Below are 23,542 nucleotides of genomic sequence, written 5' to 3' on the forward strand. Positions count from 1 at the left end.
AGATGGCCACCTTCCTGGCGAAATTCATGAAAGACCCCAGGAAGGGGATCGATCGGTCCTGGCGGGCCTGCCAGGACAAGCTGCTGGATGCGGTCGGGCCCGCCACGAAGATCCTCGACATGGCGGAGGAGGCTCGAGCAAATGGCACCGCCATTTCACCGGAGGTGCTCTCCAACTGGGCCCAGAGGGTGATCGTCTTCTTGGGCAACGCCAACTGTGCCCTGTCCACGGAGCGACGGCGGTCGCTCCTTATTAAACTGGATCCGAAGCTGGGGGACCTGGCCTCGTCGGAGGCAGGTGCAGTGGCCCAGGGTGGCCTCTTCGGTGAACCTTTCATCCGCGAGCTGGGAAAGTTCGTGAACACGTTCTCGTCGCTGGACAAGGCCCAGTCCAGCATCAAGAAGGTGTTTCACCAGCGTTTTTCTGGAGGGGCCGGTCGCGGCAGGGGCCGCGCGATCGGCCGTGGTCAGCAGACCAACAACCGTGGACAAGGCTCCGGAAGAGGTCAGTACCAGACCTCGGCCAACTACACCAATTTCTACCCCACGAGGGGACAACGCTATGGTGGAAGAGGATTCCAGAAGAAGTCCGGACAAGGACATGCCCCCGGTGAGTGTTCTTTGCTTGGATCAGGTTCCGATTGGGGGGCGGCTGGCAAGCTTTTACGGGGAGTGGGAGTTGCTCACTGCCGATGCTTGGGTTTTGCAAACTGTGAGAGGTTTCCATATAGAGTTTCGCGACCAGCCAGCTCAGGTGAGGCCCCCGCGCCCAATGGTTTTCTCAGATTCCGACGCGCGATTGATAGACGGGGAGGTCTCGGACTTGCTGCGCAAGGGAGCCATCCGCCTATTAACGCGCCACCCGCATGGGTTCCTCAGCAACGTCTTCTTGGTAGACAAGACGGATGGGGGCAAGAGGCCTGTGATCAACCTCAAGGAATTCAATGGGTGGTTGGTCTACCGTCACTTCAAGATGGAGGGAATCCACCTCCTTCGGGACGTGCTCCTCCCTCGGGATTGGATGGTGCGACTGGATCTCAAGGATGCCTACTTGGTCGTTCCCATCCACCCCCCTCATCGTCGCTTCCTACAATTCCTGTGGGACGGCAAGGTGTTCGAATTCACCGCCCTGCCGTTCGGTCTTTCTTCGGCCCCGTGGTGCTTCACGAAGGTCCTTCACCCGGTGGTGGAGTTTCTCAGAAGCCAGGGAGTCCGTATGATAGTATACCTGGACGACATCCTCCTCATGGGACAGTGCCCAGAGGTGCTGGCGGGACAGCTGCGTCAGGCTGTCGGCCTGCTTCAGAGGCTGGGGTTCGTTGTCAACGGCTCCAAGTCGGTCTTGGTCCCTACTCAGCAGATCACCTTTTTAGGTTTCGTGGTGGATTCGGTTCAGGCGGTTTTGAGCCTACCGAGTCGGAAGGTCGCAAAGATACGACACCTGCTTCGGCAGACGATCGCGAAGGATCGTGCGTCACTGCGCCATGTCGCCAAGGTGGTAGGCCTCCTATCGTCCTCCATCCAGGCGATTTTCCCAGGCCCGCTGCACTACAGGGCTCTTCAGCGCCTGAAGGCACAGCATTTGCGCCGTGGGATGTGTTACGACCAGTGGGTTCCCCTCACGGACGAAGTGAAGGAGGAAATGTCGTGGTGGCTGTCTCACATGGAGGCATGGAATGGGCGAGCGATCTTCGGGTCGGCTCCGGACTTGGTCATAGAATCCGACGCCAGCAGGTCGGGCTGGGGCGCCCGGTGCGGGGATTTTTCCACCGGCGGCGCCTGGTCGTCAGAAGAACAACAATTGCATATCAATTGTTTGGAGCTCCTGGCGGGCTCCTTCGCGGTTCGCTGTTGGACCAAAGATTCGGTCAAGGCTTGTGTCCTGCTCCGAATGGACAATGTTTCGGCGGTCAGATATGTGAACCACCTGGGAGGTCCTCGGTCCCGCGCCTTGGCGGATTTAGCGAAGGACTTCTGGGATTATTGCCTGTCTCGTCACATTGCGGTGACGGCGGAGTATCTGCCAGGCCAGTCCAATCAAGTAGCGGATTGGCACTCTCGACATCTCAGGGATGCCAGCCAGTGGAAACTGGATTCGGGAGTCTTCCGGTGGCTACACTCCCTTTGGGGCCCCTTCTCGGTGGACCTCTTCGCGTCCCGTCTCGACCACCAGCTGCCGCGGTTTTACAGCTGGAGGCCGGACCCTCTGGCGGAGGCCACGGACGCGTTCTTGCAGGATTGGAGTCGGGAACAGCCGTTTGCGTTTCCCCCGTTCTCCATGATCATGCGAACGGCGGCTCAAATACGCCGCCAGGGTGCGGACCTGGTGTTGGTTACACCGCTGTGGAGGTCTCAAGTATGGTTTCCGGTTCTTCTGGAACTTTCCTGGGATTTTCCAATCCTACTCCCCCTGTTTCCTCTGCTCCTGACGAGCCCGGATCAGGAACCTCACCCTCTCGTCATGCAGAACACTCTCCGCCTCATGGCGTGGAGGCTCTCAGGAGACGCTGGACGCTCCCGGGCCTTTCGGGGTCAGCTGAGCACTTGCTCTCCAAAGCATGGGCCGATAGTACGACGAAGCGTTACAGATCCGCTTGGCTTAAGTGGATGCGTTGGTGTTTACGAAGGGATTTGGATCCCATGGTCGCCGGCCTTGTTCCCGTGCTGAATTTCCTGGCTCATTTGGCCGACAAGGGTTTAGCGTATAGAACGATCAATGCTATCCGGTCGGCGATTTCTGCGGGCCATGACAACATCGATGGCCATCCGGTAGGGGAACACCCTTTTGTGTGCCGGCTTCTGCGAGCGGTTCGCCTCGCACTGCCGCCAGAACCCAGGTACTCCGTCCTTTGGGACGTCAATTTGGTTCTGAATCTGTTCCTGTCGTGGCCAGCGAATTCCTATCTGTCTCTTAAGGAGCTTTCGGCGAAATTAGCCATGTTGTTATGTCTGGTCTCTTGTAGGCGCGTCTCGGACGTGCGCGCGCTGGATGTTTCTGCACGCATTTTTTCCCCGGATGGGGTTACTTTTACGGTGGGCCGACGCACTAAGACGTCGTCGCGTTCCATTTCTTATCCAGCCTTTACTGACACTCCTAAGTTGTGTGTCGTGCAATGCCTCAAAGCATATGAGGACCTGACCTTGGATCTGCGCCCTCCGGGCGAGCGTCAGTTGTTGATTGCCCTGCGGAAGCCACACAAAGCTGTCTCCTCCCCCACTATTGCTCGGTGGGTGCGTTGGGTCATGCAGGAAGCGGGCATCAATACTTCTCTCTTTGGAGCACACTCCGCCAGGGGGGCCATGGCCTCTAAGGCATTCTCGGTGGGTGCTCGTCTGGAGGACCTTATGCGAGCGGCGGACTGGTCCTCGGATTCCACCTTCAAGAGGTTTTATTTTAAGCCAGTGGTGGATTTAGCTCAGTTGGTGGTAAGTAAGCTTTAAACTAGCATAATCTGAAGCCTCCGGTCCTGACATAGAATCGAAATTTGCCTAGCTTACGTAACGGTAAGTTTCAATTCTATTAAGGACACGGAGGCGAGGATTATCCCACCCGGACTACGGTGGTGTCTCTACCCGCCCGTATGGCAGTAAGTAAAGCGTTTTCCTTTACGTTGTCAGTACTGTGTTGTTCACTGAATGCTCCTCGCCTTGTTGTCGCCTTTTACTGGGCCACCTCGCTGACGCTGTTCCTTTTTTGACAGGCAACGACGGTGCTAAACAGGACCAATGAGGCTTAAGCGTGATCTGCGCGAAGAAAGAGGAGGAAGATGATGGGAAGTCCGGTTATATAGGGATGATGAACAGTGACAAAGGACTGTGGACTATGATTATAACAAAGAGACTCTTGGGAGTTGTTGTTGATTTTTGTTGAACATTACGTTAATGCTTTATGTTTAAAGCATTTTTTTGTTCTTATTATATCTTTTCCTAAGCTGCTGTGGTTTCTTTATGTTAATAAAGCGAAGGAAGATATAGCATAATCCTCGCCTCCGTGTCCTTAATAGAATTGAAACTTACCGTTACGTAAGCTAGGCAAATTTCGATTCAGCACCACGACCGGGGCATTTTTTAAATGGAGTCCATTCCATCAACTGCTGTCGTGTTTGGCGCGGGTAGGCCTTGCGGCCCGCATCGAAGCTCTCGATCAAAGTTGCTGGATTTCGGCGATGCGCGTCAAAGAAGAAACCTGTGATTAAAGCAATAACTTTGAGGGGAATGATTGCGCGTCAAAAAGGTTCGAAGACGATACCGGAGCGCAGCAATACACATCAAAACCTGATGGTGGAAAAAAACAATCTGGCGATGGAGTCGATGCCCACGTGCATTATGGTCCTAAGGAGGAGTCACCTACCTTGTGACTACAAAAGACTTCGTCCAAGACAAAAACATAGTGCAAATATCCAACCGCAACACCAGATGTCAATCTATGCACAAGTATACAATCTACAGCTCATATGCCTCAAACATTAATGTTATTCAAGAACAGTGGTGAAACATTCCCTACCATCCTTCCCTTAAAATGAAGGTGCATGATGACTCCTTACTATCAGTATTGCAATCTGGTAACATTTGCTAGTGTTGAAAGGGTCACGTATGACTATCATAACATTTATGAAGAATAATAAATAGCAGTTGTATAAATAGGTCAGGATAGAAAATGTAAAATAATTTGAAATGCATGTATCATTATTCCGGCAAATTTACATAATTTGCAATGGAGGATGCCATACCAATGCATTTATGATTTATGGAAATAATTAAAATAAATTACCAGAGCTTGTGTACCGAACTTGTCGAACTGCTGTATTTAACTTAATGTCTAAGCCTTCTGCCAAAGCTACAGGTACACATGAATATCCATTCCGCACAGTGAGATGACTTCCAGTAAACTCAAAATCATCATCCTATGGTAAAAAAAAGGTACAAACAAATGATTACAAATTTGTAAATAAACAGTTATTGACGAACAGTGACCCGGGGCGGGATCATTAATACTAATTTCAAAGGGTAGGTATGTCATTCAGCCAATACTTTATTTGTATTTTTCCAAGAAAACCATAAAAGTCAAACTAATACGATTAAAAGAATCTCCATCTGATACATACGACAACAATGCAATTCGGCCTTCATTGGCCGATATGTGCAGGGGTGATGATCAGACGCTATGCCAAAGGTCGAGGAGTCCAATATATATATGGGCATCGCCGAGCACCATTAAAATACAATATTGGTGGTAAAAATTATTTCAAATGCAATGAAAACATCCATCACAGCCCCCTAAAATATAAAGAAATATACACAAATCATATTTAAACCATTTTCATGTTATCTCAGTGACAAGTAAGTGTGCTTAAAGCTTAAAGGCTAATCACAGCTAGACCTAAACCATAAAGCAACCCTTAAAAAGTTAATATGCAATACTGAATAGCTTGAAAGCTATTGTAAAAAGATAAAAGCAGGTCTAAAGGTAGTTATGTCATTTTCTCCCCTATTGGTATACAACGTAATTTAGTTATGACATTCATTTAATTTCTTTCTTATTTTTAACACGAAGGTTATAGAGGTACATATTACTATAGGAAGTTACCACTTTGGCATGCAAATATCACAAGACATGTTTTATGCTTTAAGAAGAAACAGGATAAAGATATAAGTTTGTAAGTGAGTGAAAACATTTAGTGTGTTAAATTAAACTAGCTGGATTTGAATGGTTTGTTTGGCTTTGGTTATTTTTCAATTAACATACAAACCTCCCATCAAAAGGTAATAATGAACAATAAACTTGACTCCTCAACTCAAAGCCAATTCAAAACATGGTGGAGTCTAAACAAGTCTAGTAAAACTATGATTTTCACAATACTTCTGTTAAGCTGGATGAAACTTAAGTTGCTTACTTATAACTACAGATCTCCCATTGATCACTTTCACGGACTAACAGGCCTTGAATAATTTCAATCATACAGGGAATACCCGGTGAATGTCTATGTGTTGCAGAACCATCCCCAAGGCAACATTTAAAACTTTAGAGACACCCAAGCATTTTTTTCTCCTACAGTTTTGGATCATAGACCGGTATCTAAGGTTTGAATAGAGAACAAGCATTGGCATAGCCTAAAGGTCTCGCCTTTGGGACCTTATGCATCATATTATCCATTACATTAGCCATTAAAGACATTAAAGTTTGAGGTAAACCATCTATCATATACTGGCCCTATTACTACCAGGCATAAATTAAAGTCAGTTGACAGTGTTGGCTCCTCTTGTTTACTAATCCATTATGGCCATTCTGTAACTAAATAAAAAGGAAGACAGTGAGCGAATTACTAATGAGCAGGAAATAAAAGTAAAGGGCGCACTCTGAGCCTAAACAATGTGGCAGCGTGACCTCCTTGGTTCTGCTTAGCAACTCAGAGGGACTATTCCAAAGGGACTATGCGATGAGGAAAAACAACCAATGCCATTTTCCCAATCTTGTTTTTTACTGTACCAGATCAAGTTATGTTATTCATTGGGAAAGACACTATCAGACTTTCGAATGCACTGCACCAGAGTGTCACAGAATTAAATTGTGCTAAGTGTACTGGAGAATAGTCACTAGTGTACTTTACGTGCTACAGAACCCCAGTCTGGTCCGTTACAAAGCACTGGGAAAATGCAAGTTAATATTTTAAACTTGAATTACTCACTATATAAGATAGGCTCATACAAAATACACAAAATTCTTTAGGATAAAAAAGTGCTTTCAAGGGAATGAAAGTGACGCATAATAAAAAATCCAGATTAGCTGCATGACACAACCTGCCCCTATTCAATGTGCCCTGCTCACCTCTCTTGGAATGGACGCAGCAAGTAATTAAGTTAGGACCTTGCTGGTCAATGTTGTATGAAGGAAGCATTTTTAAAGTGAACCCAAAAGCCTCTACTACTGCTAAAATAAAGAAACAACTAAATTGAAACCTCCATAGCAAGATAGATTGGCTACAAATTCCACAGAAGTTTCCACTAGTTCATCGTGAAATCTCTCCTCTTTTTTTTAACTACCGTGATAGGTTGGTCCTTTACATTTAAGTACCTACGTATATAATAATGCCCAGCTTTAAAGAAAATTAAATGCAAGTTATGTTAATCATTGGGAAATGCACTATCAGACTTTAGCCAACCAGTATTTGTTAATGCACTGCACCAGAGTGTCACAGAATTAAATTGTGCTAAGTGTACTGGAGAATAGTGACTAGTGTATTTTAAGTGCTACAGCGCCCCCGTCTGGTCTGTTACAAAGCACTGGGAACATGCAAGTTATTATTTTAAACTTGCATTGCTCACTATATAAGATAGGCTGCTAATAAATACACTAAATGTTTTAGGATAAACAAGTGCTTTCAAGAGAATGAAAGTGACGCATAATAAAAAATCCAGATTAGCTGCATGACACAACCTGCCCCTATTCAATGTGCCCTGCTCACCTCTCTTGGAATGGACGCAGCAAGTAATTAAGTTAGGACCTTGCTGGTCAATGTTGTATGAAGGAAGCATTTTTAAAGTGAACCCAAAAGCCACTCCTGCTGCTAAAATAAAGAAAAAACTAAATTGAAACCTCCATAGCAAGACATATTGGCTACAAATTCCCCAGACGTGTCTACTAGTTCATTGTGAAATCTCTCCTCTGTTTTAACCACCGTGATAGGCTTCCTTCTATGTGGAACGCCCAGTAGTTTCAAAGATTCAAAGTTTTATTAGTTTAGCACAGTTACTTAAAACCATTGCTGTACAGAATCTACTTTAGCACAGTTATAAAATTTGCCTTTTTAACACATTTATCATATAAAAACAGGGCTAAAAACAATTTTCCAGGCTTAGAGACCGGTATGCTTATTGAGAGAACAGCGCTATAGTTGCCTGTGTGAACGTTTTGCTGTGCTTGGCCTGATAAAAATAATTAATACAAAGGGTACTGGGCCAAAGGACGAAAAAAGTCTGTAATGAGTCTTTGAGGGGGAGGGGGAGCAGGTAAGGCGGCCAAGGGAGGTAATAGAAGATTGTCCAAAAGTCTCACAAATTTACCAAACCTTGCGAGCACTTGGATGTCAGTAGATGTAAAGCACAAGGCCGAGGCCTCCCAGCACGTCCTAGCACCCCATTTTAAAAAAAAGGGTTTCAAGAGGGACCTTCTGGGGTTTGCTAGTGCCGGGCAGCAGCACAGGAGATGCAGCCATGATTCAGAGTGGTATTTGCACAGACTATAGGCCCCCCCCTCGCTTGTTGGAGCCCATTTGTTGAAGGCCGTCGAGCGCAGGTCTAGAAGTCGCATACACATTATATTCTTCCGAGTCACTGCGCTTAAATTTTCCTGGAAATATGCTTGTGAGATCCCAGGAAGATACGAAGAGTTCAAGGGGAGCAGAATGGTTGAAGACTTTACAGACTGCAGATCCATAGACTGAGATAATTTTGAGTTGCTTGTTAATGGCGCTTTTCCAGGCCGAGTATGGAATAGTGACTAAGAGGAGAGATGACTTGTCAATCTCTAACACTCTTATGGCCTTTACAATCTGAGTGTTCCAGGGATTGCCAGGACTGGACAGGATTCCTTTTAGCTGGGATTTAAGAGTGTTATCACCTGCTTTTAGGGTCCTTATGAAATATTTCAAGGTGTCGGCCTCGCAGTAAAGAGATTGTCTTTGTAGACCCAGCTCCAGTCGTAGTCTTGCCCGCTGAATGAAACTTGGCAGATTGAAACATTTTTGTAGGTGGAGATTTGGGCGAGCTCAAGACTGCCGGAGCATGCGCCAGGAAAGGCCTTGTGTCCATAGGTTAACGCAGGAAGTAGAATAGCTTTAGTCACCTTCAGGATGGCTTCTGCAGAAGGGCTGCTCAGGGTTTGGTTTAACCGGGTCAGGGAGTATGTAATTGCGCCTGCTCTCTTTTGCAAGGCAGCTAGGTGAGCAGTAGGCCTGGATGTCTCATTGAACCAGACTCCCAAGTAATTATATTTTACTATTGTGTTAATCCTGGCGGGTCCGATGTTCCATACCAGCCTTTTCTTATTCTTGCATCTGCCGAATACCAGTACCTTCGTCTTTGCCTGGTTGATTTTCAGAGCATTGGCGGTGTTATATATATGGAGCGTGCTTAGTGCCCGTTGGAGACCCGATTTTGCTTGGTCCATTATTACGATGTCGTCTGCGTATTGTAATATGTGAAGAGGCTTTTTGGCAGGACCTAGTTTTGGCAGGTGAAGATTTTTATTCTCCAGGAATGCACCGAGATCAGCTGTATAGAGATTGAACAACGATTTACAAAAAGGGGGTGGTGATGAACAGAGTGTCTGAGTTAAACAGACCACTCTTACCCAGTCCAAAGATCAGGGCTTGATCCATCACCGTTATTTATCTCACTGCCGCATCCCAGCTCAGAACCTGGCTATATGCAAATCAGTCTGTCCCTGGCCCAGTGCATCATGGGAACAGGGCAGACTAAACTACCAAGCCAATTCTTCACCAGAAAGGAGACAAGCTACCGGGGACCGGTTTCTGGCATTTCAGCCTTCTTCGGCCCGGCTTGCTTGAATCCTGATGGAGCAGTGAGAAAGGGACTCATGTCTGAGCATACCCTGCCACACCTATAGTGGCCAAAAACGATTTACAAAAAGGGGGTAGTGATGAACAGAGTGTCTGAGTTAAACAGACCACTCTTACCCAGTCCAAAGAATGAACAACAGCAGGGCAAAAACACAACCTTGCTTTAGCCCATCTTCGACGGCAATTCTTAAATAAAGTGTCTTTGGGTCGGTTTTAATTCGCACCCACGTATTCTTATGCAGGGAAATTAGTGCTCCTAGTAGGTCGTGCGGAATCCCCCAATTGTTCAGCTTCCTCCACAAGATGTTCTGAGACATTTTGACGAAAGCCGCGCTGTAGTCTATGAAGCAGCAATAGAGTGGAAGATGTTTTTTTTGTACTGCTTTTTGACTCAGAATGGCTAGAGTAGTAATGTTGTCTATTGTGGAGGCCGATGACCGGAACCCAGTTTGGTAGTATGGAATTATGTTATTTTCTATGACCCATTTTTCAAGCAACCGAAGAAGACATCGGGCATATGCCTTTGCCTCCAGATCTAATAGGGCAATGAGGCGGTAGTTAGCCGGTGACGCAGGGTCTCCTTTCTTGAATATGGGGCATAGAGTCAAACCTAACCAAGAGTCTGGTAGCTGGCCTGTCGCCAACACGTTGTTAAATAGGGGAGTCAAAAGGTCCGCCCACTCTTCCGGGGCACTTTTAAATATCCCGGCAGGTAGTCCGTTGGGCCCTGGAGCTCCGTCTTTTTTCATGGTTCACAGGTGCTTGGCGACCTCGACTGCAGTGGTCAGTTCGAGAGTTTCTATTTGAATGGAGACAGCGCGATCTCTTAATTCAATCACTGCGGGGTCCCCAGAGTCACTGCGATAAAGATCGGACACGTGTGAGGCCCAGGCTTCTTCACAGACTGCGTTTCCTCTCGTCTTGTTGGTGGAGCGGAGTTTGTTCAAATAATTCGTAAACTGGGACTGGCTTTTGCCCTTGAGTAGGGCGAACATTTTTACCCACTCGGACTGTTCTTTGAGTCTCTTGGTCTCCCATAAGGATTTCTTGTAGGTCGTCCGCAGCGATGCCATCTTGTTGGCAGTGTGTATGGTTCCAGTCAGTTTGTGCTGGCGGACGGCCTTCCTGAGGATCTTTCGTTGGGAGGCTAGCAATAGGTCATGGGTTTGCTTCGTATGTGGCCTAAATGTTCTGTGATGAACCGCGGACCCTGCCAGGAGATCCTGTAGCTTGCCAATTGCCTTATCCCACCGATAGTGTGATTCTGTCAGAGCGCTATGTCTGAAGTTAAGTGTTTCGCCCTTGAGCCAGGTTCCCACCTTGGCAGATCCCCGTGAATCCCATTTGATTCTTCTGACCATGGTGTGCAGTTCAGCTCACGTTGAGTGCCCCACTTCTGTCGTTTCAAGGGCGACTTGCACTTGCAAGTGCAGTGTAGCCATTATGGGGTTGTGGTCGCTCTCCAAACGATAGGGAATTTCCATCTTGGCCAGATGATTGCCCAGGAGCGGTGAGAGAAAAATATAATCGATAGTTGAGATCCTCCTGAATGTTGGCAAGAAATGAACCTCCGGGTGCTGTTCCAGCGATATTTGCTGAGCCAAGCGGAAGTTATGAGTTGTTAAAAAAGTGATCATCGCTTCTTGCTGTTTGTTTTTCCTTGCTAAAAGGCCGTGGGTTGCGAGGTCTTTGATGTTAAAGTCTCCTAGTAGTAGTACCTCCGTGGATGCAAATTCCACTAAAAGATCTTCCAGTTTTATCATTTGATCAGTTACAGTTGATTTTGTAGTTTTTGCTGTATTGTGGTAAATGTTAATTAGGAGGATGGAGCGTGCCCTGCCTGAAAATGACAGACCGGTGTTCAGGATCGTCTGCCCTGCCCTCAGGTTCCAAGGGATAGGTGTGGCCGTTATCTTGCACCTGTGACTGATGAAAATAGAAAGGCCCCCTGAGGGTCTTCCATGAGAATTGACCTGGACGGCCGGTTGAAAGAGTTCATAATACCCAAGCAGAGGCGATGAAGATAGAGACCAGGTTTCCTGAAAACAAAATGATGTCGCTTTTGTTCAGGAATTCCACAGCTGATTTTGAAGCAAGGGTTGACTTTAGCCCGCACGTGTTCCAAGATATGATAGTTAGTTTGGAATTGGGCCAGTTAGTGTTCTTGTTATGAAGATCGCTGTTGCTGGACGAAGTTGATTGACGACAATGGGACGGAGTCTCCGTGGCGCATGTCGTTGGCATGGGGACAGGGCAATTATGTTTGCAGCTTATCATACGTTGATTGTTATAGCATGCAATGTTTAAAAGATTGTCAGCTTTCGACGCATCTGGGAGCCAAGCATGGGTTGCGCCCCGGGACCCCTTCAGTACACTGGTGAGCTGTTTCGCAGGGGCCTGTGGGAGAAGAACATGCGGGTATTTTTGTTGAGTAGGAACCCACATTTCAATGCCCCAGTTTTCAAATCGATTGGCTTCCTTGAAAATGGTATTCCTGATGGATTCCTGGGACCACATAGTAGTGGTGGCCTCTGAACCCCCTTTCCCTGGTATTGTGGAGTACTTGACTGATATAAGGTCTGAGGAGGTGACCCCGGCCAGCTCTGGAATGCAGTTGTAAAGGCGAAGGAGGTTGCATCTGTTAAGAGTGTCGTGTGGGCCCTTGTGCTCATAGTTGGATAAAAGACTAGTTCTGCTCCCTTTTCCGGGATCTGGTGATCCCGACTCCTGGCTGTTCCAGGTAAAGGGGCTGTCGCCATCAAGAGTTGGAAGCGTGCTTCAGGTGGGTAAATAGTCCCCCCGGTTGACTTGTCATTCCCGAGACTTGTTGCACTTGAGGCAAAAAATGCCTCTGCGGGTGCATGTGGAAGTCGCAACAGGCTTTAGTTGGGTCTTCTAATGGATGGGGCGCACGGCGGTCTGTTGCCTTGACCGCTGTTGAACTATGAAGATCCGTGATTGTGGTTTCTGCCTTTGCCTGGGGTTTAGGTGGACTTTTCCGGTCTTCCATTATTGCTTCAGTGGTCTGTACAGGGTTATTCTGGTTCCCAGCGCTGTAATCTTGGGTACTTGTTCCTGTAGATATGTTTGGCGGTGATACGTTTACTGTGGTTGTGGTGTGCGCTTCAGTAGCTCTTGTGATCCCGGGACTGCCCAGGGTTGATGGCCCGGGCTTTTCGATGGTGTCCTTTGGGCCTGCAGGGGTCGTAGTTGTCTCGATATTTTTTGTTTCGGATTTTAGAAGCGGGTTGAAAATGGGGAAATAGCGGAGACCCCTTGATTTATTAACTGGTAGACTGGGTGCCGCTAACCCTTCAAGCCCTGCTCTTCTTTTCACTAAACGTTGTTTTTTAGATTGTTTTTTCCTCTCCCTCCTTGACAAAGAAGTTTTCATTGGAGGCTTGGAAACGCTGTGAGTCGGGCCCGTGAGAGTAGTGTCGGAGCGATCAGGTCGCGTGGTTGATACTTGCGTTGATGTGGATTCAGTGAGTTCCAAGCCAGCTGTAAGCGAACAGGGGCTGGTCCCTGATGAAAGACTGGCCGAACTTTTGGTAGTTTGGTCAGCGCGAGGGGGAGTGTTTTTTCTCACAGTGCATAGGCCGGCTGGTGTGGTGGAGCGTGGAGGATCTTCAAGGATGGGTGGAGTTTGAGACTCTTGCATAGGCGGAGATGTACCATGTCTGAGGCTGTGGCATTCTACGCTGTTCAAGATTGCGCCCAGGATTTCGGGGAGGGACAAGGGTTTGTTGATTATTGGGCTGCAGAGACAGGAATTCTGATTGCCCATTGTCCCCACCAAGCCTTCGAGGGTGCTTATCTTGGAGCCCAAATCCGACAGTGCTGAGGCCATATTTTGCATTAGATCTATCTGCAGCTCCATTTTCTGCGACTGCCATAGCGTGGCCTTGGCAATCGAGTCTTGTTTGGCATGGAGGGATGTCAGTGAGACCGAGATAGAGTTTGTGGGGTCTGACAAAATAAACACGGATGATTCCTGGACTTCTGGAGGGATTCTGAAGGAGTTTGAGGAAGGGCTGAAGCCCGGTGAGTGGGCGAGTGATTCTTCAATTCGGTTTTCTAAAGAGGCCAGGAATCGGTTAGATAGTTTGTGAGATAATGAGGGGCCATCATTTTTGGTGCTCTTGTTTGAAGGTAGGGGGTCGTTCCGACTAATTGAGGGTGCCCCTGAGCATGAGCTTGGGCTAAGTTGTAGTAGAGCCTTCGATGTTAAGTCTGCAATATAGCAGTTGTCAGTATGTTCAGACAGTGTAAACGGGACGCTGCCATGGACTTGGGCTTGGACTTCTAGCTTAGTCGCAGTGTTTAAAATGGTGATGTTTGTAGAGTCTGAGCTGAAAATTGGTGAGGATTGATTTCCTGGAGCTACAGAGAAGGCACTCAGTGATACAAAAGAACTGTCATGAGTCGTGACGGCGACCTCCTGGGAGAGGATGAGCAACTGCCTACTACTACCCTACTGTCCCAATCCCGTTTTAAACTGACCACGGTGGGGGGTCGTGCTTTTTCCAACACACTCCCAGCCTTGTGGAACAAATTGGCGCCTGAACTTAGGAAGGAAAGCAATTTATTATCCTTCAGGAGAAAACTAAAAACTGTACTTTTTAAGCAAGCATGGAGCAGACCCTAGGCGCACAAGGGGGATCAAGTGAATGCTATACCTCACTATGTAAATCTGGACAAATAGCGCTTAGAGACCCCGGTGGTTATAACGCGCTATATAAGTTAAATAAATAAATAAATAATAAATAAATAACTGATGTGTCTCATGGAGTGACTCAAGGAGTGTCTCGTGAGTGATGGAAGATTTGGGTGAGGGTAGAGAGGGTTTCTCCGGAGTTGAGTTCTTAACATAGGCAGGTCCGGGGGAGCAGTGGTTATCAGTTTGGACATCAGCTTTTAAGTTTGAATCCTGCGGAGATATTTGGGATGGGGAAGAACCGTTTTGGACAGGGGTTTTAACAAAGAAATCACTAAACCTCAGTCAGCTAAGAATCTGGGGGTTAAAATTGACAACGGTTTGACTTTAAGATCTCAGATCCTCACCCTCACTGGCACCTGCTTTGGGCTTCTCCGCATGCTTCAGAAGTTTTTTCCGTTGCTCTCCGAGGACCACAGGAGGATTACGGTACATGCCCTGATCGGGTCAAGACTGGACTATTCCAACGTCCTATATCTTGGCCTACCCGAATATCTCCTGCAATGGATCCAGGTGGTCCAGAACGCGGCAGCACGTGCCATTTTTGGCCTGCATAGGCGAGTCAAAGTCTCTGGCCTGTTGCAGTCGCTTCATTGGCTGCCTATCCGTCAGCGGATAGTTTATAAAGCTCTAACCCTGGCTCACAAGGCCTTCTACGCCACGGGGGCAAAATATCTTCAGAAGAGGCTAGTTTCTTATCGTCCTGCCCGATCTTTGAGGTCAGAGTCGAAGTTCCTTGCCATTGTTCCACGTGTGAGGAGGGCCCGTATTGGAGGTCGTTCATTTATGCTCCGTGCCCCTCAGCTTTGGAACACTCTGCCCCTGACGTTACGCAGCACCTCAAATCTGCTGGCTTTCAGGAAGGGCCTGAAAACCTGGCTTTTTGCCTCCTAGTCTCTTTGTGTTCTGTTGACCCTGCTTTCTTTTAATCTGTTGTGTTGTGTTGGTCTTCCTAGGTTGTCAATAAAGCGCCGGGACACTCTTTTGAGTAGCCGAGCGCTATAAAAGACACAATATAACATAACATAACATAATCCGAGGTTGCGATTGCGATGGTGGGCCGCCTGTGTATGAAGTTTTGTCTTGGGGTGGTGGAGACTCCTGTTGAGCCCCACCAGGGGAGGCGGAGCGGAGGGTAGTGCCCTTCCTCCGTGGGAGTTTTCTAAGTTGCTCGGGGTTTTCCATAGCGAGGCCGCAAGAGATTAATCGCCGGTTTAACAGGGGGGGACTACACTCTTCCTGTCCCGTCAAGAGTGGTGAGTGCCCAGAGGTGGAGGAAGAGAGCCGGACAACAAGACCAGGGCAAAAGCTTCTCACCTGTTGACTGGTGCCCCCCCCCCCCCCCCTCGGGCTTGGCGGCGGCTTGGTGGTGGTGTGGTGTCTCCCCTTAACACCGGGTCTTGCCATTCCGGTTCGTCCTGCGCATGGGGAACACTTTGAACCACTTAAACCCCCGTGGTGGTCAGCTACTTCCCACAGCACCGCAGCACACCCGGACTCTCCTTTTCCGCCTGCCAGGTATTAGGCACCACTATCCGCGGCTCTGAGGTGAGACGGGACAGGTCCGGGACACTTCAGATGAGCTCTGCTGTGGTTAGCCGTAAATGATAGAGCTGAAGCTGGGTGAGGCTGCTGTCGAGGCCCCCGCTGATACCGCCGATGCCGCTCACTGCACCCCAGTCACCTTGTCCTTCCTAGTCCCCTTGCTCAGTGGGGCTCAGTGAGCAGTGCTGCAGGGAGATGCTGCAGCTTGCAGCTCTGGCTTGCGGGAATGGTGGTCGGCCGGCGTCTCTGGCGTTTCTGGCACTGCACATCAGCAGTTATCTGATGGGGCTGCGCGCAGGTGAGGCTCACTTCGGCGAGGGGAAGGCAGAGGGGCGCTTTCTACAGCGGGAGAGCGGGGAACCGGCCGCACCTGGAGGCTCCCCTGCGGCTCCAGCCGGTGCAGGCTTCCCCGTCCCGCCGGGCAGAAAGATGGGAGCTGTTCAGGCAAAAAGGTAGAGGGAGGGTCCCGCCGCAGCGAAAGCTCCCCGGCGATTCTAGCCGTGGGAGGCTGCACCACCAGATCCGCCCCGCCTGGGCAGGGAGCTAGAGGCGGCTCAGGCGGCCCCTGGAGGCTTCGGCTCCGGCCGCTGCAGGCTTCTCCACCCCCGCCAGGGGGAAAGAATAAAATTGGACCGGCTGCCCTAAAGGCTCACGAAGGGTCCAGCCGCCAAGGACTTCTCAGCAGCTCAGGCAGCTCCGGCTCCGGCGGCGTGCAGACTCTCGGAACTCTCGGACCTCAGGAACACAGGTCCATTTTCTTTGATCACACAGTGAAGCAAGAAACTATTGTTGGGGTAGCTGAGCCCCCCTAAACAATGAACGCCCAGTAAACATTGGTTAGCCTTTGGTCTTCAGTGCCACACTAAGTGTTGATGAAATCCAGGGTCAATTTAACGACAAGACCAGGCTAATCATTAAGCATACAGTTATCACTGTTTCCTCAACTAGCCATAAGCACTGTTATTGAAAAAATATTAGGATTGCAATTGAAGTCTTCCCTTGGTGTTTCCATAAACTGCAGTACCATTGTCAACCGACTGAGATCCTTAGCACTCTCGTCCATTGCCTGGATAAACCTATGCAGTGTGGGAGCGATGGGCTGTGTGGCGCATTCCCTAAAAACATGTAGACAGAGTGCAGCACTCGTGAACCGGGTGCAGCAGTGAGTATTAAAGTCTCTTCAAAATTAATAAAACTAGAGGTTGGTAAAAAGGAAAGGCTAGGCCGCCCTACTTAAAGAGGAAACGGGGCACGGTAGAAAGTCTATTAAGTACATACTGGTGCGAAATATAACGTGTAAAAAAGATTGCATTCTTTGGTTTTAGTTTATGTGGGTTAATGCCATGGCACATTCCACTCCATTATGCAAAGCAAAGAAACACACAAATGGTATTTACCTTGAAAACAAGCATGCAAGTGTCACGCATTCAATAGCTTGATAGCCTATGGTTAGACAAAACAAAAGATAAATAGAGGCATCTTATTTTCAGAAAGAAGAATCCTGTGTTTATCCCACAAAATAACACAGTTAGAAATTATTCTAAGACAATAGTCTATGATGGTGGAAGGACCGCCACCTCCAGTGGCAGTCCTTCCGCAATCCCATAGTGATTTTCCCACAGCCAAATTAGGATGGCAGTGGGTACTGTGGCGGCTGAAAGGTCCGTCCGACACTTTTTTCGCCTGAGGCAATCGCACCGATTGCCTGGTGGACGGAGCAGGGCCACTTATATGGTGGTGGTGCCTAGTAGGCACCATCCGCCATATAAGGATGTGGGTTTGAAGAGGCCTGTCCTTGGTGGCGATGCCGCCATGGCAAGGCTGTTATCAAGGGGGGTTTTGTCCAAAAGGTGTGGCCGGGTAGGACAAATATAATTATAAGAAAGAAGAAGACCCGGTCACTCGTTTATTGGTTCTGCTCAATTTTTATTTAGGGCAGAATCTTGCACTCAGGTATTTAATCCTTCTGTGCAATCTATAAGTTTTTAAGGAATTTCAGGAAAAGTAAATGCAATGATTTATACAATTACTATGACTGTCCGAAGAATTACTTACTGTCCTGCACAAGGACACATGTATTTACATGTATTTACAAACACAATTAACACTACACTTAGAAAAACACAAAAAACATTTTCACATTTAGATAATATATACAAGACAAACATTTGAGAGAAAATAACTCATTAAGATTGAAAGTACCCTGTCCACATACTTTCTGTCAGGCCACTAAAGCTGGATATTTTTTCTGTTTGGCCTGATAGCGCAAGAGGCTACTAGTACAATCAATGTTCAATATATTTATCAAAACACAAAAGCCTTATGCGCGAAAAAACATTCGGACTAAAGACGAATGAAGGTCAAGAGCCTGTAAGCCGACGCGTTTCTGAGCCTGTCTGTGTGCTTGGCAGGCTCGTCTTCAGGGCTTTGGGGCTGGGTACCTACATGAGTACAAATATAGGGCATGGTAAGTTTTTAACCCTCTTTTATGCGTCACCAAAAGCTGTTCAACTGACGTTGTTGTTACCTTTTTGATGTGCAGTCTCTATTATCTGATCTTCAGATCGATTTCTTTTAAGGGGACTCCTTAAGTTCTGTAATGGAAACAGTAACGTGGTATGTTTCCCAAAGTTGTCATCTTTTCATTAGTGGTTTATTCTCAACCTTTTTTTTAACACTCACGTGTTTAACAGCCAAGACGTTTTTAAACAGGTTATCAGTCTCCGTTATGGGCAGTAATTGATGCTGGCGCTATAAAATCAACAGGGATGTTTTTAGTAATTTGACACTGTCCTGTTTATCACTACAAGCATTTTGGCGCTGTAACACTAGCTGTAAGTTTAAGCGGATGCGGTTTTTTAGTATCTATACTAAAAAACCGCATCCGCTTAAACTTACAGCGCCGAGGCTTTCAGACTAACTAGAGGTGGCGTCCCACTACAAAGAAACACGGCGCTTCGCGCCCGCTGAAAACACAAAAAGTAAGTGCCCAATGATCCGATGCTAGTGTTACAGCGCCAAAATGCTTGTAGTGATAAACAGGACAGTGTCAAATTACTAAAAACGTCCCTGTTGATTTTATAGCGCCAGCATCAATTACTGCCCATAACGGAGACTGATAACCTGTTTGAAAACGTCTTGGCTGTTAAACACGTGAGTGTTAAAAAAAAGGTTGAGAATAAACCACTAATGAAAAGATGACAACTTTGGGAAACATACCACGTTACTGTTTCCATTACAGAACTTAAGGAGTCCCCTTAAAAGAAATCGATCTGAAGATCAGATAATAGAGACTGCACATCAAAAAGGTAACAACAACGTCAGTTGAACAGCTTTTGGTGACGCATAAAAGAGGGTTAAAAACTTACCATGCCCTATATTTGTACTCATGTAGGTACCCAGCCCCAAAGCCCTGAAGACGAGCCTGCCAAGCACACAGACAGGCTCAGAAACGCGTCGGCTTACAGGCTCTTGACCTTCATTCGTCTTTAGTCCGAATGTTTTTTCGCGCATAAGGCTTTTGTGTTTTGATAAATATATTGAACATTGATTGTACTAGTAGCCTCTTGCGCTATCAGGCCAAACAGAAAAAATATCCAGCTTTAGTGGCCTGACAGAAAGTATGTGGACAGGGTACTTTCAATCTTAATGAGTTATTTTCTCTCAAATGTTTGTCTTGTATATATTATCTAAATGTGAAAATGTTTTTTGTGTTTTTCTAAGTGTAGTGTTAATTGTGTTTGTAAATACATGTAAATACATGTGTCCTTGTGCAGGACAGTAAGTAATTCTTCGGACAGTCATAGTAATTGTATAAATCATTGCATTTACTTTTCCTGAAATTCCTTAAAAACTTATAGATTGCACAGAAGGATTAAATACCCGAGTGCAAGATTCTGCCCTAAATAAAAATTGAGCAGAACCAATAAACGAGTGACCGGGTCTTCTTCTTTCTTATAGCCATGGCAAGGCTGGCAGGGATTGGGTTTGGGGGCCCGCTGCGGGACCCCCTTGATGGGGAAGGGGGTTTTGCTGCACTGGCGGGTACCTATGGTACCCCCCTACATTTCCATGCACCATGTGCCATGTGGTGGAGGGAAATGCGGTACAAGCACCTTTAACATTGCGGACGGTGGTGCAGCCAGCAACACCGCCCGCAACGGATGCGCCCGCCAATATGGCGTGCACAACCTAATCGCAGTGGTGGGACCGCCACATGTCTGGCGGGTGGTGACAAACACCGCTACAGTGGCGGGCGGACCAAGTCCGCCTGCCATCATAATGAGCCCCTAAGTTGTGAGATTTAGAAAATTAGTATGCAGATAGAGTTTCATCTCATACTTATTTTAAACAATCAAGTTAAAGCTTTGTGTATTCAGGAATCAAAACTACATACAATACAGTTCAGAGTTCCACATTTGATGGAATTAACCCAATAACTTGAATTTGCAATAACTGGACCGGTTAGTCCTGTTCAGAGGATATCAAGTGAAAGTGGAAAATAGTGCAGTAAAAAATCTACTGATCAATATGTAGAAAATGCTTCCTCCATCAATAATTTCTGATTTACCAATGTGCAAGCTACAGCATTTCACTTTTTGATTTGTTGCAAAGAGATCTAGAATTTCTTTGCTCCATAATAAGAAATTATTGTTCTAAGCAACCATTTGTGACGGCTCTGAAAAATAATAGACCATCAGGAATTCACACTTACTAGCCCATTTCAATATCTTCTAAGCATTTGTGACAATGTTGTGTGTGCGTCTGCCTTTTATCCTTGTGTATACTTGAATAGTCAACAGAATGAACTGAAGGGATAGGCCTATCAGTCTTAACTCAAGTACATACATTACGGCTGTGTTACACCTGCACATTATTTATTCTATAAACTCACAATGCTGTATCCAGGATTACCATAACTTTGATGGTTAGAGATATTTCAGGTGCACACTTTATCTTTCCATGGATTCCACACCTTAAGAACATCCTCCAGGTGCCAGACAGGAACTGGAAAAAGTTTTACCTAGCATTAGCTCTATAACACCACCATGTTGCGTCATGCAACTACACTTGGAGTTTCACCCACACTAGATATGACAGCATATGCTAAGTCAGCTACTTAAAGCAGGTCGGTGTCAGCTTGTTGCACTTCTTCTGCGCCCAACTGCGGCATGCAGAGAGAAACAAATCTTTAAGAAAGGCAAAAGCAACAGTAAATAACATGTGTATAGCTTGGGCTCTTATTATCAGCACTAACCCATCAGTTAAAAAAGGATGGGGGGGGGGGGGCGGGGGGGTGAGGAATCGGTGGGAAGATTATGTACCCACCAGAAAGGAAAATGCTTCTTACCCAGTATGCAACTGTTCTTGGCATATCGAGCTGTAGAGTCATATGCTGTGCATAGATCGCCATCTAGTGTTGGGTCCAGATGTTTGCACTTTGTTTTTCTTCGAAGAAGTCTTTTCCAGTCACGAGGTAGGTGACTCCTCCTTTCGGTGATAGTGTGCATGGGCATCAACTCCATTGTTAGATTGTTTTCCCGCAAAGGGTGATAATGGAGTTAGTAAAAGTAGTAAAAGGAGATGCCCATGAATGCATGTATCTAAGTAAGATGTTACTGCAACAGGTTAAGGTACGGGGAGGCGGGTGGGCGCATTTGACTCAACAGCCCTATATGCCAAGAACAGATGCATACTGGGTAAGTAGCATTTTCCGTTCGAGGCATATGAGCTGTAGATCATATGCTGTGCATAGACTACAAAGCAGTTATCTCCCAAAGCAGTGGCCAACCTGTATCTGTTGAAGTGGTATGAAATAGTGTACTTAAAACTGCCTGGCCCACTCTAGCTTGTTGTCTTGCTAACACATCTACACAATAGTGTTTAGTGAATGTGAGGTGTAGAACATGTGGCAGCTTTGCATATGTCATCTATGGGTGTATTTCCTAAGAATGCCATAGAAGGCCCCAGTTTGCGTGTAGAGTGTGCTCTAGGGGGAACTGTTAACGTTTGTTTTGCTTTTGCATAGCATATTTAAACGCTGACCACAAGCGGAACTGACCTTAGCCGGGACGCTGCTGCTGTGCATTTGCCCTTTTGTGTTCATGTTGGATTTTGCCGCTGCACCTTGCCGCACCCGCTTGGAGGGTGCCGCTTGGCGGTGCCGTTGGTGGGAGCCTCCTTTCAAGGACTCTGTGTGCCCTGGGTGAAAGTTCATCAGCTTCAGGGGTGGAACGCAGCAGGGACTCGCCTTCCCAGGAGTCCCTGCGTGACCCTTGTCACCTGGTCTGCGCCCCCTGATAGCCCCGCCCCCGGGACGCCATACTTCCTATTTAACAAGCCCACTTCTACGCTGCGCGGGAGCGCCATGCGAAGCCCGGGCAAAGGGCGGGCCCTCTTAGGCCCTCAGAGGCCGGGCTGGCCCCCCCCCCTTTCTTTTTACATCGACGTTCACCACACGACAAGGACTCCTACCATAACTTTGGAGTAAGCAGACTCATTTAAAGAACTCTATTTGCTCTTTTGTTATAAATACTTTCTTAGTGATTTGTTTGAGACCAGCTTTAGAGTTCTAGTGTGCCTAAAACCAGGTCCCCCTAGCGACTAGTGAATGTTATGATGTCTCTTCTAAAAGACAAGTCTCTATTGGCCAAAGGAGCCAATCGAGGTACACTCGATAATTACATCTTAAGGGTTACCACAGACACTGACAGGGAAACTGTGCTTGCAGAGCGACGGGCCGAGAGACGCCGCTCAGTAGAACTCATTAAGAACAAGCGTTCTGGGCACGTTACAGCTAGCTATCTCACCTGTTCCAAGTCCAAATTGTGAAAGGCAGGGTTGTGAGGTATCCCTCAGTGACAGTATCCCACTACTTTTGCAGGACAGATCCCCTTCACTAGCTGAAACTAGTGACCCGATCATAAATGTCTTAACCTCTTCTCTTAACCTGATACCAGAGGTAGAAGTTCTGTCGGATACTCCGCCACCAAAAGCAAAGTCTATCCAAAAAACAAAGAAAACTCTCAAAACCCCTGAAGTCCAAGGCCCACCCCCGAAAAAAAGGAGAAAGAGGGGGAGTGGTCCACAGAAAAACAAGATTATACATACTAATTTGGGAATCTCTAAAAGCTCTTCGATTAACGCACCCTTAACATCTCTAGTAGTCACCCCACCAAATGTCCCAATAAAAGATTCATCTACCACTGATCTAGTGGGCAATATGGAACATTTAATTAGATCACTTATATTGCCACTAGCAGAGAGGCTGAAAAGAATAGGCCAACAACTGGGAAATTTGGAACAAGCTATCGGGGAAATTAAAGGGGCTACTAAGGACCTATTAAAGTTCACACCAGCGACCCCAATTTCTGTTTTAGCTCCAAATTCCATAATCCAAAAAGAAACAAAAACTATTAATTCAGCTAAAACAAAACCACTGAAACTAATCCCCCCTAAAACAACAGGGTCAAATATCAAAAATAAAGACAAGGAGGCTCCAGTAGGGGGAAAATCTAATCTTCCACGAAATGCCCCAAAACTGAATGGCCAAGAAAACGCTGTGAAGGTAATTCCATCTAAGAGGCTTATAGTGGAATTGCCGCCGGAAGCAGTTCTGTATGTGGTGGTTCTCACTGGAGTGCCACCTCTAGAGGAGGGTAGTACAGAAGCTCACTACCAATTGAGAAATAAAGTCATATTTT

At 47.0% G+C, this 23,542-nt stretch overlaps 1 protein-coding gene across 3 annotated transcripts in view; it reads right to left on the bottom strand.

Annotated features, from left to right (window-relative positions):
• KDM1A (lysine demethylase 1A) overlaps window positions 1-23,542 on the bottom strand; it is a 1,339,130-nt gene that overhangs the window by 540,528 nt on the left and 775,060 nt on the right. For all 3 annotated transcript variants that reach the window (XM_086957680.1, XM_086957681.1, XM_086957679.1), the window contains exon 14: window positions 4,771-4,903. In XM_086957680.1, coding sequence (XP_086813806.1) covers window positions 4,771-4,903 — 133 coding nt within the window. The remainder of the gene's footprint in view (window positions 1-4,770; window positions 4,904-23,542) is intronic.

Source organism: Lissotriton vulgaris, chromosome 2_1 (assembly GCF_964263255.1).
Source record: "Lissotriton vulgaris chromosome 2_1, aLisVul1.2, whole genome shotgun sequence".
NCBI classification, from domain to species: domain Eukaryota; kingdom Metazoa; phylum Chordata; class Amphibia; order Caudata; family Salamandridae; genus Lissotriton; species Lissotriton vulgaris.